At 40.1% G+C, this 15189-nt stretch overlaps 1 protein-coding gene across 1 annotated transcript; it reads right to left on the bottom strand.

The window, feature by feature from the left end:
• Positions 1 to 13129: 13129 nt before the first annotated feature.
• On the bottom strand, positions 13130 to 14028 carry LOC131249021 (large ribosomal subunit protein eL37x-like). Its single transcript, XM_058249593.1, has 4 exons — positions 13893 to 14028; positions 13643 to 13789; positions 13448 to 13549; positions 13130 to 13362 (listed from the first exon to the last, which is right to left on the bottom strand). Exons 1-4 carry the CDS (start codon positions 14026 to 14028, stop codon positions 13316 to 13318), a joined length of 432 nt encoding a protein of 143 aa, XP_058105576.1. The 3' UTR covers positions 13130 to 13315.
• Between the last annotated feature and the right edge of the window lie 1161 nt (positions 14029 to 15189).

The raw sequence follows: 15189 nt of genomic DNA, 5'->3' as shown, positions 1-15189 counted from the left end.
GATGAGTTCAAATTATGGAGCCCAAACCAGGCCTGTCTGCCACTCCAGCCACCACCATAATAGTGATGAAGACAATGCATTACTGCTAACATTGCCTAACGTCATGGAGGTGATGATGATAGTGGTGGTATAATAGCATCGGTATCAGTGAACGCTACAATATGATGATCATACATGTTATCTAACATCTTATTGGCTGGTCTACGGGCCATCGCTCAGCCCCACCTTGGGTGTGAGCCTCGCACAGCAGTGTATTGCAACTATCACAAAGGGTCAGGCAACCGTGGTAACTTAGCCCATTGGGCTAGGCTTGGGTTCAGGTCTTTTAGCTTGGAGTGGTCTCCTCTGGCTTCGACTTGATGTGTATGTTTGCATTACCCTGCTAAGATCCATTGAAGCCATCCTTCGGGAAGCACGCATATTGTATGTAGACCATTAGTTTTCATTCTCCTAAATGTGTTACTTTGTGTATGTGTAGTCCAAGCCCAACCAGTTTTTGGGCTTGAGCTTGGATCTGCTGTGCGAGAGGCCTATATGGGCGTTGGGGGTTGGGCAGTGATGGTCCTATCTCATCCCATGGGGATCGCTAGTCTGCTGTGCCCTGAAGTGTAATGAACGTTTTCCTATAGAATGGAAGATGATAGCCGTTGAACAATTGCTCAACTTGTTTAAGGAGACATGTTTATTTGTCATCCAAACCGTTAATAAGATCACATAGACATGGATGAATGGAAAACACAAATATCATCTTGATCTAAAACTTATGTGGCCCCCAAGAACTTTTCAACAGTAGACTTCAATTCACACTGTTTCAGGTGGTGTGGTCTACTTGAGATTTGGATATGATTAATTTTTGGTTTAAAGCCCTAAAATTATATAATAAAATGGATTGACAGAGTTGATACAATGCATGAATGACGGTGGCCCCCACAGTTTACTCAGTACGCAATCCAAAGCATAGACGGTTGGTATTCTTGGATAAGGATCAAAGGATCCTTGCATCTTATCTAATCCAATAAGAGGTAGCCAGAGAGAGTTACCACTCGGCTGAAGGCTCTACTACAATTGTGGTAAAATCACTTTATATATATATATAGGAAAACGCTCACCTGCGAACCAGTTCGTACGTACTAGTACTACGTACAAACTTTTTTGAGAACCCATCATCCGTGATGTGGATCCAAAATCTGAACCGTTCACGTGAAGCAGCACCTCGTAAAACCCCCCGGGCCCAAGTTTTACTTTGATATATATATATATATATATATATATATATATATATATATATATATATATATATATTTGAAAACAAGTATAGTAAAAGATTCAAATAATAGCTTTTTTTTAGGGATGGTTGCTTCATTTTTAAAAATTGCAACAACTCCCTCTCAAGCAAAGCACGTCCCCTTAGATGTTGGCCATTCATCATATTGGACATACATTGCATGTCGATCGTCCATCATGTGGAGCCCACTTTTGATGTGGAATTTCCATCGTGTTGGCTAAATCTTCCAAGTGGGCCATCCATGATGAGAGGCCTGCTTGGATGTGCATTGTCCATTATATGGGGCCCACCTTGTTGCAGCTCAACTATCATGTAGGGCCCTTCAATGTCCACTGTCACCACATGGAGCCCACATTTGATGTGCCCATCCTGTGGGCCCCATTCGGATTGGGTTGTCCATCATGCAGGGCCTGCCTTGCATGTGGGCCATCATCATTAGGGAGCTGACTTTTGATGTGGACTGTCCATTATGGGGGGGCCCACCTTGATGTGGGTTATCAATCAAGCCCCACTTGATGTGGGCCCACTTTTGGTGTCCACCACCATCATATGCAGTGCACCTTCTATGTGGATCATCCATCGTGTTGGGCCACTTTGGATATGGGTCGTCCATCATGCAAGACCTTGGATGTGGAACGTCCATCACGTGGGGCCACTTTGAGGTAGGCCATCCATCATGTGAGATCTTTATCCATTACTTTAATGTGGACCATTCATCACGTGCAGCCCCATCTTCAGTATGTGTTGTTCATCATGTGAACCCACCTCCAATATGGGTAGTTCATCGAGTGAGCCCACCCTGGATCTGGACCATCCATCAGACGAGGCCTACTTGATGTGGATAGTTCAATGTGTGGTGCCATACTTTGACGTAGGCCATCCATCGGGCGGGACTCACCTTTGATGTGAAGCATGAATTATGTGGCCACACCTTGATGGGGACCATTTTTCATATGAGGCCCCACCTTCAAGTGGAAGAGAGTAATCACAAAGATTTCAAGGGGTGAATCTTGGTATTTTCAAAAATTCTCAAAAGTCCCGAACATCCACCCGCTTAAGCCAATTAAGTTCCCAAGAAAAAAGTGATCTCTTAATTATTTAAAGATTAAGAGCCTATTTACTAAAAATTTTTAATATAAACTTAGTGCTTTACCATACAGTAAATTTTCAAAACATGACTTTTTTTTTTTTTTTTTAAAAAGAAGACTTCTTTTCTTTTTTCCATTTCACAAACAAACTCTTATTAATTGAGATGCCAAACGGCCCTTAAAAGATCTGGCGCATCAGCTTGATCAAGGTGGGTGCACGTATCCCATTTTCAGAAAGGTCCATCTGTTTGGATGACTTCTCGCTTACGGTGTGAGACGCAGTTCATTCCTTAGGAGGGCCCACATGCATGTTGAATTTAAATATTTCTTCCTGCCATGTTATTTAAAATAAAAAATTCCAATACAAGACACCATGATTAAGGCTGGGCCAGCCTAATTTCGGGAGACGGGCATGTTTGCAAGAGGGGCCACTTTAGAAAATTTATAAAAAAAAATTGAGCATTTTGGTATGTGGGATCAAATGGTATGGAATTGTATTAGCGCCATTATTGCATGTCTCGAAATACTACCATGTCCGGAAATACCATGGTATTTTGGCCATCCAATCCCCATGTTTGGGATAAAATTCTCGGTATGGGAAAACACTAGGTTAAGCAAACCCCATTTAGTGGACCATGGAATTGTAATTAACAAACCAAAGTCACAACAAATGTTGGTCGCATGTACATGTATATAATGTTGGGATTTGGTATGCGAAATCACACAGATATGGATCTAGGATAGCAATCCAAGAGCACCAAGCAAACACAAAGAGAATACAAAGATTTAACGTGGAAAACCCTTGTAGGAAAAAACCATGGCACAAAGCAACAGAAATTCCACGATGAAAGCATAGCTTACAAAGATGAAGGGCTTACCCGGCTTAAGCCATCCTCAAACCTCACCTTCTTTCTGCCCCTTGAAACCCTAGAACCCTTTTAGAAACCCTAGCACCATTTTAGAAATATTTAAAACCTCTTAGAATAGCTCCTAGTCTCTTATACATCTATATTTATGGGTTTAGAAAGAAACTTAAACAAAATCGAAAACAAAACTCGCAGAATTTGCGTTTCCGCAAACGCATATGCATAAACCTTCGATGACATCGAACTAGCTTTAATGTCATCGAAGAAGGACAAAAACTGTCCAGCGACCCGAGCCTAAAAATACTATTAAATTCGATTTCATCGAGTTTGCTTCGATGACATCGAACTTCGATGTCATCGAGCCCAAAATCAGATTGAGGACATCTCTGACAATAACAATCTCTACCATGTCTTCAATCTTCAAACAAGTAGCTTCTTGTCCTCTTCTCTTGTCTCTGCCTTGTATCATAGCTTCATTAACGCTTCTCGTGCACACTCCGTCATTCTATTACACCATCGCCAAGCCCAGAGAAGTTGCACAGAACTTGAACTTCTCTATAGATTACCTTGGTGAGCATGTTTGCTAGATTTACGCTGGTGTGAATCTTTTCCAGTGTTACGCCTCATTCCTCAAGCACCTGTCGAATAAAATGGTGACGAACATTAATGTGTTTAGTACATGAGTGATAAATATAATTTTTAGCCAAATTGATAGCACTCTCGCTATCACAGTTAACTAGCACGACCTCCTGCTGAAGTCTCAACTGATTTATCATGCTTCTGAGCCAAACACCTTTTTTAAACGCTTCTGTCATTGCCATATATTTTGCTTTGGTCGTGGAAAGAGCCACCGCGCACTGAAGCTTCGACATACATCTGATTACTCCACTCGCTAGTACAAACGAGTAACTTGAAGTCGACTTTCTGGAATCCAAACTGCCTGCGTAGTCTGAATCCACATACCCTACCGACTGTCCTTATCTTCTCAAAAGCTAACACGTAATCTTTCATACCTCAAATGTATTAAAGTAGCCATTTCACCGCTTCCCAATGTTGCTTGTTGGGGTTTGACATATATCTTCTCACAACACCGATTGCCTGTGAAATATCTGGTCTCGTATAGACCATGACATACATTAATTTGCCAACCACATTTGAATAAGGCACATGAGACATAACCTATTTTTTCTCATTTGATTTAGGACATTGTTCTGAGGAAAGCTTGAAGCAAGCCGAGTGGGGAACGCTTACTGACTTTGCTTGGTCCATCTCATACTTGATCAGCACCTTTTCAAGGTATTCTGCATGTGATAACAAAAGCCTACTCCTCTTCCTATATCTATGAATATCTATACCAGGAACCCTCTTTGCAGCCCCCCAGATCTTTCAATTCGAATGTCCTTGATAACTAAGTCTTCAATACATTGATTTCGGACATATCATGACAGACGATTAGCATATCATCAACATACAATACTAGGATGATGAATTTGCCATTACTCAGTGTCTTGTAATAGACACTTTGATCGTATAAACTCTGCGTAAATTTCTGACTCAACATGAAAGAATCAAATTTTTTATACTACTGCCTAGGTGACTGTTTCAAGCCGTACAACGACCTCATTAACCTACAAACTTTTTTCTCTGCCCCTTTAATTTCGTAGTCCTCTGGTTGCTTCATGTAGATTTGCTTTACAACTCTCTGTGCATAAATGCAGTCTTAACATCCATTTGTTCTAACTCGAGATCGTATTGGGCAACCAGCGTTAACACGAATTTGACAGACACTTGTTTAACCACCGGCGCAAAAATCTCTTTCAAGTCGATTCCTTCTCTCTAAGCATAACCCTTCGCTATCAATCTAACTTTGTATCTATCCTATTTTTTTTTTGAATAATCACTTGCATCCGATCGCTTTTCAACCCACTTAAAGCTCCATCAGCTCCCATGTGTAATTTTTGTGCAACGAGTCCATCTCATCGTCCATAACCGCCTTCCATTTTTCTGCATCAGGCTCACTGAGAGCCTCCTGAATAGTAGACGGGTCTCCCTCATCTGTAACGAGGGCATATGCAATATTAGAGTCGTCTCTGTATCTTGTCGATAACCTGCAATCACGCAGTGGGTTCCTTTTCACAGGCGGCTGCTCCACTTGATCTTGTACCTTTGCCTGCGCATCTGTCTCTGCCTGAGTATCATCTGTGTCAATCTGGACGTCTACGATTGACCTTTCAGGTTTCTCTTGCTCCTCTTGATCATTCTTTCTGAATAGGGAACTTTCATCAAATCTAACGTCATGGCTAGTGATGACCTTGTCGAATAACCTGTAACCTTTCACACCAACATCATAACCAACAAAAATATACTTTTTGACTCTATGGTCTAGCTTATCTCTTTCAACTGACGGTATATGAGAGTAAGCTTCACAACCAAATATGCGCAAATCTGAGTAGTTCAACTTATGACCACTTCATACTTCCTTTGGGATTTTACATTCAATTGTCGTAGACAGGGACCTGTTCACCAAGCCGTGTTAACGGCCTCTGTCCATAGGTCCTTACCCAATACAGCATTACTTAACATGCATCAGGCCCTCTCCAAGAGAGTCCGATTCATTCACTTAGCCACACCGTTTTGTACGGGCGTGTTGCGCACCGTGTTGTGCCTAATGATCCCATCATCCTTGCAATATTCATTAAACTCAATGGAAATGAATTCTCCACCATTGTCAGTCCTTAAAACCTTTATTTTTCGCCAACTATTTTTCTACCATTACCTTTCATTGTTTGAATATGGTGAAAACCTCAGATTTATATTTCATGAAGTAAACCCAAACTTTCCTGGAGTAGTTGTCAATGAATGAAAAAAATCAGGACGACCCCCAAATGGAAACCTCTGGTGATGACCCTCATACGTCAGAGTGCACATAATCAAGCACTCCCTTACATACATGTTTTCCAGTTTTAAAAAATAATCTAGATTGTTTACCATATATACAATACTCGCATATATCTAAATCAGAATTTTTAAAAGCTGGAATCAAACAACGATCAAATAGTACCTTCATACCCCGCTCGCTCATGTGGCTCACACGAGCATGCCACATATGTAGGGACGTGAAATCTGCAATAGCTGCTGTTGCTCCACCTGCTGAAGTGCTACCGATCAACCTGTAAAGGTTTTCGTGCTTTTGCACTCTCATAACCACGAGTGCCCCATTTGAAACTTTAAGGACACTATTAAGATCGATGAACTTGCACCCTATAGCCTCAAGCGCACCGAGAGAAATTAGACTTTTTTTCATATCATGAATGTGTCTGACATCAGTCAAGGTACACTCCATCCCATCAAACATCTTAATGCTTATCGTACCAATAGCCACAACATTACGGGCATTGTCATTGCCTATAAAAACCCGTCCACTATTGCATTCCTTATAACTGGCAAACTAACACTGATGAGGAGTCATGTGATATGATACTCCTGTGTCAAGTATCCACTCACCTTTATGATTGTCGTGTAAGTGACCAATCATGAAAACAAACAAAACATCACTATCACTTGTCTCTTCATCAGATGTGACAACATTGGTCTCCTTGGAAGAAGCAGCTAAATTTTCTTTCTTCGCTTTAGGATTTTTACAATATTTCTTCATGTGTTCAGACATCCCACAGTTCCAACACTTTAATTTTCCTTTGCGCTTGCACTTGGGATTTGGATCTAGGTCTAAAAGATCCTGTACCTCGCTCAGAATCTTTGCCCCTCGTAATCAGTGCATCGGAAGATGTTCCCATATCGTCGTTTAACTTTCTCACGGCCTTCCCTTGAAAGGCTGAGATAACGGTGTCGACACTTGGATTTTTTTGTGGTGCACATTGTGTCCTTGAATGACTCATAAAATGCATGAAGAAAATTCAACAATATACATGCCTGTTCCTTATCTTTAATTGCTTCCTCCATATCCAACAATTTACACATCAACTTATTAAAATTGCTGATGTAGGCTTCCAAATCTCCACCCTCTGCCATCTTGAAGGTATAACACTGTAGCTTCTAGTGTAGGCGATTTTCGAAAGACCTTTTCACATAGATGTTCTCTAATTTCGCACACAAACTAGCTGCAGTTTTGTCGCTTAAAACATTATAGAGAACCTCATCCATGAGACATAAATGGATGAAGGCTAAAACATTACTATCAAGGGTTTTTCATTCTTCATCTTTTATAGTAGATTTTCGTTCCTCAAGAGTCTTAATCTTGCATTGCTTGGTTAATAAACTAATCATCTTAACCTTCCATAACTTAAAATTATTTTTGTCTGAGTACTTCTCAATATCAAACTTAGCGTTACCCATTATTGTTAATCCTTTAGATTCAGATTTGTGCCCCAACAATTGCTTTGATACCACTTGTTGAGATTTGATATGCAGAATCACACAGATATGGATTTAAGATAGCAATCCAAGAGCACTAAGCAAACACAAAGATTTAACGTGGAAAACCCTTGCGGAAAAAAACCCCAGCACAAAGCAATAAAAATTCTACTATGAAAGCACAGATTACAAAGATGGAGGACTTACCCGGCTTGAGCAATCCTCAAACCTCACCTTCTTTCCACTCCTTCAAACCCTATAACCCTTTTAGAAACCCTAGCACCATTTTAGAAATACTTAGAACATCTTAGAATAGCTCTTAGTCCCGTATACATCATTATTTATAGGTTTAGAAAGAAACTAAAATAAAATCGGAAACAAAATTCGCAGAATCTGCATTTCTGCAAACGAATCTGCGCAAACCTTCGATGTCATTGAAGAAAGACAAAAACTATCCAACGACCGGAGCCTAAAAATACCATTAAATTTGACGTCATCGAGCTGGATTCGATGACATTGAAGCTTGCTCGATGTCATCGAGCCCAAAATCAGATTGAGGACATCTTTGACAACAACATATAATTTGAATGCCATGTGTAAAAGGTGCATATAGATGGCCAACATGGATAAAACACATGCATCCACGTGTAGTGGATTTCAAAATCCACCAAAAATCCCACATGGGACCTAATCCCAATCCTTTTTGTCCTCCTCAAATGCCGGATCAAACCAAACGCAATTCCATTCTACCTAATCCCATCTAAACCCATGACCGAACAGGCCCTAAACTTAGTTTTCCGTTGGTCTACATGCGAGGAAAGTCTAGAGTAATAAAAAAATCTAAAACATTTCGTACTGTGACCTTTGGTCCTGAGCTAATCAGGTCCTTAGAGTTAGTTTGGATGCCTGTAAAGTGCTCAAGTAGGAATCTGTTTATAGGTAATCAGATTCTAGGGTGCATTTGATAGGTATATCTCCTGTAATCAGATTGCAAGTTGTAATCTGATTACAATTAATCTGAAAAAGTCATGTTTCAGATTAGGTAAAGAGATTTCAGGCAACAGCTATAATTTTTGAAAATTTTCAAAGCATAGAGTTGCGAAGACAAACCTCTGCCTCTCTCATACGGTGGGATGTTGTCAAACCTTAATGTTGTGTTTGAATTAGTGGGCCACGCCCACTCCTGTGGCCCACCAAATGATTTGTCTACTGCAAAAATCGGGCTTTATTGATTTAAGCTCATCCCAATGATCTATCTTATATAAAAACTCTGTCCTTTAATTGTTTTTAAATTATTTACTGCTCCAAGCTCTGTTGCGAGTAAATACCAAAATACAGCTGTAAACATATTTCAAGTTATCCAAGCACACACAACTGTTTCCCTGTAATCAAATTACAGCTAAGCCAAATAGAACAGCATGTAAACACTTTACACCTGGAATCCGATTACTTGTAATCAGATTACAACTTTAAGACTTTACAGGCATACATACGACCCCTTGGACTAATGCAAACCCCGCATGACTCTGGTAAATGATCCCATGCTTATAACAACCCCCTACCTTCTGCTTCCATGACTGCTCAAACCCATAGCAGAACAGATGGTTACCAGTTCTGCCAAAATTGAACTGCTGGCTGTTCAGGGTATACCCAACAACCCCCTTAGTCTAATGCAATATCTGGTAAAGGATCCCATGCTTACGACAACCCCCTAGCTTCTACATTCTCCAGTGAGCTTGCCAGGTAAGCATGTTCAGTACATATGCCAAGTAGTCAATGGGAGTGGAGTGGTGGTAGAGGAAACCAACTTACATCCCACTTACTCCAAACCATGGCTCACAGATCACACTCACAAGATCATTGCCCACCTTCATAGATATCCACCGTACTTATGCGAGCCAACTCCTTACACTGCTTATCATTGGCATCCATGGATACATTGTACCTAGGCTACATTTCCCTTGCTAGACCCACTCAATTCCATATACTGAAACTTGGAAATGGGGACTCGTGAATGAACATTCCAAAAAATAAAAAACAAAAAAACCAAACCAATAGGGAAAAAGGAGGTTGCTATGCACACACTCAGTTCAATTCCATTGGAGTCCACACTTATAGCCTCCCAAATCAACTACAAATCCTTGTTGATCCATGCTATAATCTTGATTGTATAACCAAAGATGCTTACTACCCTTTACATGTTGCCTAAATCAGCTTTACAACTTACCCATGAGATGTTCATGGTTATGTTGAATCTTCTTGTGGGAATCATGCACGCTATGGATGTCTTATATTTCAATATCATTATAGACTATGCTTTCCCAAAGAACACGCATGGGGGCTTGCCTTGGTACTATGGTCCCCATAGAAGGCTATATGATAACACCAGATGGTTTGCTCCATCTGGAATAATTTTATACCCCACATCAAAGCAGCTTCCCTAGTCCATCTCAAAATCAGAGTAGAGTCTACCAATTATTACTTTCAGAAATTGCAATTAAATCATGATTTCCAACAATTGAAAACGGCATTCACATGCAGATAATCACAAGAATACTTGTGTTGATCTTTAAAAGTTGGGAATTGTTCCCAAGTCAAGGATCTCACAAGCTTGCAAACTCTATCTTTACTACCTTTGATAGCAAACCATAGGGCTGATTTGTGAGGTTTTCTTCATCAAGGTCATCATTCAAGGACTTTGTCTTAACAATGGCATCTAGACAACCAATAGCTGCAATTCTAGGTCAAATAACACAAAAATACATGCCAAAAGTTGGTCAAAATGTCACAACTAGAGAGTAAGTCTGTTCAAAGATTATGCTTGCTTATTTGGTAAATCCATTTTCCACCAGATGATCTTTGTATTCCTTTATGTCCTATCAATCTTAGACTTCTTCTAGAACCACCCACAACATATAACACGTGACTAGCCTATGCCAATCCAATTAACATCTAAGACAAAAGTTTAAGATAATAACTTATGCCAAACATGTTTTCCCTCTCCTCTCTTAAAAGAAGATCATCACATGAAGAACAATCTGCTTATTACTATAGCATGGTATTGTAGTACAAGTACAGTAGCATGTGAATATTGTTGTCATATGCGATTGCATAATCGATCGCATATGCAGTTTGGGTGATGTGTATTGCATATGCCATGATGGCATATGAGATTTGAGTATGCGATGGCATACTTCCCAATGGTCATGTTTTTTACCATTGGGTCCTAATTTTTTATTCTTTTCAATTTAACACACTTTTCATATTTATACCCGACCGGGTTCGAGTGGGCGGTCAACACTGTGGGTTTGCTTCCTATAGGCGTGGGTTCAACTATCCTCCCCAGCATTACCCAATGCACATGGTTGTGGGTGATTGTGTGCATCCACAAGGAATAGTCTTGCCTCAAAAGGGGCTGTCAAAAAAAGGCACTCATAAGTCATATCCCTCATATTTTCCATTTTCTAATGCTCTTTCTCCCTCGCTCTAAATTCTCTTTATATGAATGTAACTTGTTGATTGTTTAAATTTGTTTTGTTATATACAATACAACTTAACTTAGATGGTATATAATAGTCAAACTACAATGAAATAGGTTTTTGAAAAAATCCAATCCAATCACTTGTAGCAATTATACATAGGTTTTCTTTCTTCTTTTTTTCTTTTCTTATACAAATTTTCCTTTTTTATTTTTTTATTTTTCAAAATAAAAATAAAAAATAGCAGCCTGACCAATCGCTTGTGTGATTATGCAATGGCATAAACAATCATCCCAGGCTGATGGCATATCCAATTCTATGCGATTTGACAACATTGAGAAGAGAATACCAGCTCTTAAATGAGTTGGACCTCCGCTCTCTCACTTTTTATAACTTAACAAATCCAAAATGACAAGTATGTCCTTTTAAGTAACAAAAAAAAAAAAACAACCCAACTTATCCTAATCAACATAAACAAAAGATAATAAGAGCTAGGCGGGCCATATCCACTTCCGTTAACATTCTCCCTCAAGTTGGAGCATAGATGTTTTTGTTATAGAAAGCGATAGTAAGCGAATTGAGGAGCTTAAGAAGTATCATCAGAGGCATTTTCTCACAAAAGATCTGAGTTATTTTTGAAATTTTTTTGGAATAGAAGTGGGCCATATCAAAGAAAGGAATTAATTAGTTTCAACATAAATATGTTCTGCATTTGCTCATGGAGATGGCCCTTCTTGGTTGGTATTTTTGCTTTTGTTACTTAAAACATATAATGTCATAATGGATTTGTTTAATTACGAAAAGGGAGAGGGGGATGTCCAACTCAATTAATGGCTTCTCTTCTTTTCTCTTTTCTGTCTCTATCTCTGTCTCTGTCTCTGTCTCTCTCTTTTCCTCTTCTTTTCTCTTCTTTCATGTGCTACAATGTCTGTTACAATACTACTACAATATCGTGCTACAACAACTTGCTACAATAACAAGCAGATTGTTCTAAATGGTATCAAAGCCTCCGTGTTTCTAGTCTAATCCATCTTTCTCCAATCTACCACATCCACTTCCATTGACAACATGCATCAGACATAAAATAGCATTGCCAATGAAGGAGAATGGGGTTTCTTATTTCTTGAGCAGTTGAGCCCATGCATGGCATTGCATAACCTAATACAATACACTGAAACATTATCCACAAGCAATTGACATGGCTTACAAATGAAGTTTTGGGGGGAAACATCATAATGCCCATCGCGATAGCCACTGTGATGGGAAAGGTCACCTGGGTAGTGTTATACAACACGGAAAAAGTATGGTAAGTTGCCATTGCTGTCGTCATTGTCGTCTAAGCTTTAACCTAATTAATTGGAGTCAACTATATGAATCTTGTTCCACTACTCTAGTAAGCTTTATCCTAATTAATTGGGGTCATCAAGGTTTTCCTACTACCTCCATCCAACTCCTTTTTGGGCCTTCCCCTTGCCCTTTTAGAGCCTTCAACTTGTACCAACTCACTCCTAACTAGCATGGCTCTTGGTCTCCATTTCACACGACCAAACCATCCAAGTCTACTTTCCCTCATCTTATTACCTATTGGTACTCATAAGTTCCCTTGAATGCATTCATTTCTAATTATATCCTTTCTCACCTTGCCACCCATGTTAAGTAAAAGCATTATTTGTTTGTTATCTAGACAGGACGTTCTTTCCAATATAATGGCATTGCATTATGAAATATAAGACCACTTTGTTAAAAGGAGACATTATTTTCTCAGGAGCACACCATTTTCTATTCATTCCATTATGATGGAATTGCAATACGAAATATAAGGCCTTCTGTTAAAAAGTGACCTCATTTTCTCACAGGCACAACATCATCCGCTTTTCAACTTCACCAGCTATCCGCATCATAATCGCCGTTAAAACTATATAACATGAGGTTGCAACACCATTTTCTAAACCACTTTCACAAGTGACTGCAAGCATACAGAGCGATGGGCAGCACTTAGCCTACCATGCATTTCATCCATAATTTTCAGTCATGCAAAAATGAGAAATCCAAAGACTCTTGCCAGAATAAAATGATCCCAACACTTGAAAAGTCATACCATTAAAGATATTGCTACTCAAAATCAAATCTCCAGAAAGCAAAATCCGAAGAACTCATTTGTAGAACCCGCTAATATAAAACTAAAGCAGAGTATATCAAAATCATGCCTGAAACATCTTTATAAGCTTAGAATGACGCAGCAGCCGCCTTCTTCCTTGGAGCAGCTTCAGTCCCTGAAATTTAAAGAAAAAAGGCTATTAAAGCGAATCCTGTCAGAAAGAAAGGGAGAAAAAGAGCTGAGAGCGGGAATTTGATCACCTTCTCTGAAATTGCTCTTGAATCTGCGAGCCACATGACGGAGGTACCTCATCCTTCCGGTTCCGGTCGTCTTCCTCCTTATGGCCTTCACGCTCCAGTTATCTGATAATCACAACATCTAAATCAGATCTGAGAGATAGAAAACGCAGAATGATAGGGGATTGAGATGGATTAAGGAGGACTGAGAATTCTTACACTTGCGAATCCTGGCCGCAGGGTAGCCGCAAGCCGCGCATCTGCTCTTCTGCAGATGGAAGCTGCGACGACCGCACCTCACGCAGAGGGTGTGTGTCTTGTTCCTCCTCTTACCGAAGCTTCCGGTACCTTTTCCCTGTTCCGATCACAGAAAATCTAGGGTTTTTAAACAGATCCGACAGAGAGAGGGAGAGAGGTCTATACTTTTACAGTTCGAGACAAAAGAACGAGAAAAAAAATCTAAGATTACCATTTCTCAGCAGTTGAAGAAACCCTAGCTCCGGAGCCTTGGGCGGACTGCTATCTCCTATGAGATTTGCTCTTATATACGTGTTAGGGTTTTGCGGGAATGAGGAGGCTGCCTTTTGTTTGGTTTTTCTGTACATCCATGCGCATTTTAGCGGTAGGCGTAAATGACCCGGCGTGCTTTTTGTTGGGCGTTTATATAGGCCTGGCGTGGTTTTATGGGCCCAATAACTTATTGGGCTTAGTGGCACACGGATTGCTTGATGACTCGGTCAGCATATAGTGGTCCAATCAAATCCTGCCACGTAAGGACACCAAGATATTCCCGGTGATCCAGTAGACATGATAATGCATGGAGGACTAATAAGGGTGGGACCCAACTATCTAACACTAATGGGCTCGGTAGATAGCAAGCCAGTTAGAACGGGTCTATGTTTGTTACTCTGCTTGCAAGTTCAATTGGGTTGGGAATGCACCAGCCTACCTTTAAAGATCTTTTAAACTGTCCAGTCTGTTTTTTTTTTTTTATTTATAAAAGTGGTGGCCCACTTGATCAGACTGAACCAACAAGTGGCCCAGTCCAGGCTTGAAATCTGACGTGGACTGGCTCAGAAACCTGGCATAAATTTGAAGATGGCACAGCCCTTGGGCCGCATTTAGGGTCCATGGTGGGGTTCTATAGGGCTGGGCTAGCCGGTAGGGCTGAAAGTCAGGCAGGTTCAACCTAACTGACTTGACATTGGGTTGGGCTTGGGCAGGCTGTATCGCATTCGGCTCTCAGATAATATCTAAGTTTCTTGTAAATTATAATTGAGTCCAGAATGTCTGTGTTGAAGACATGGGAAATTTCATTTCTGCCGTGCTCATTGGTCTGTCATTTCCGATGACTCAAGCAAACATGATACGTCGTATTTTTCTACCAAATAGATTGTATGCTACACAACATGACTTTTCAAGTAGTTGTCTTGTATTTTAGTTTGTTTGTTTGGAAAAAATAAAAATCTTTACAATAAATAATTACATATATAATTAATAAAATCATAGGTAACAAAAATAAGATATGTATTGAAATATAATAAACTAACGTAATAACAAACACATCAGCACATATCCACCCGACTAACTTGACCAAGCCCGCTTAGGTTAGGCTTGGGTTGTGAATTCTCGACCAGAGATTATGTTGGGTTGGGTTGGATTAGGATTGGGCTGGGGTTGAGCCCTACTGTTCGGTCCATTGCTTCTCCTGGCCTGCAGGAAGACGCCTCCCCGTTTCTGGTAATTAGCCTGGCGACCGAACCATG

Source organism: Magnolia sinica, chromosome 1 (assembly GCF_029962835.1).
Source record: "Magnolia sinica isolate HGM2019 chromosome 1, MsV1, whole genome shotgun sequence".
NCBI classification, from domain to species: domain Eukaryota; kingdom Viridiplantae; phylum Streptophyta; class Magnoliopsida; order Magnoliales; family Magnoliaceae; genus Magnolia; species Magnolia sinica.
This window is presented reverse-complemented; position numbering and strand designations above follow the sequence as displayed.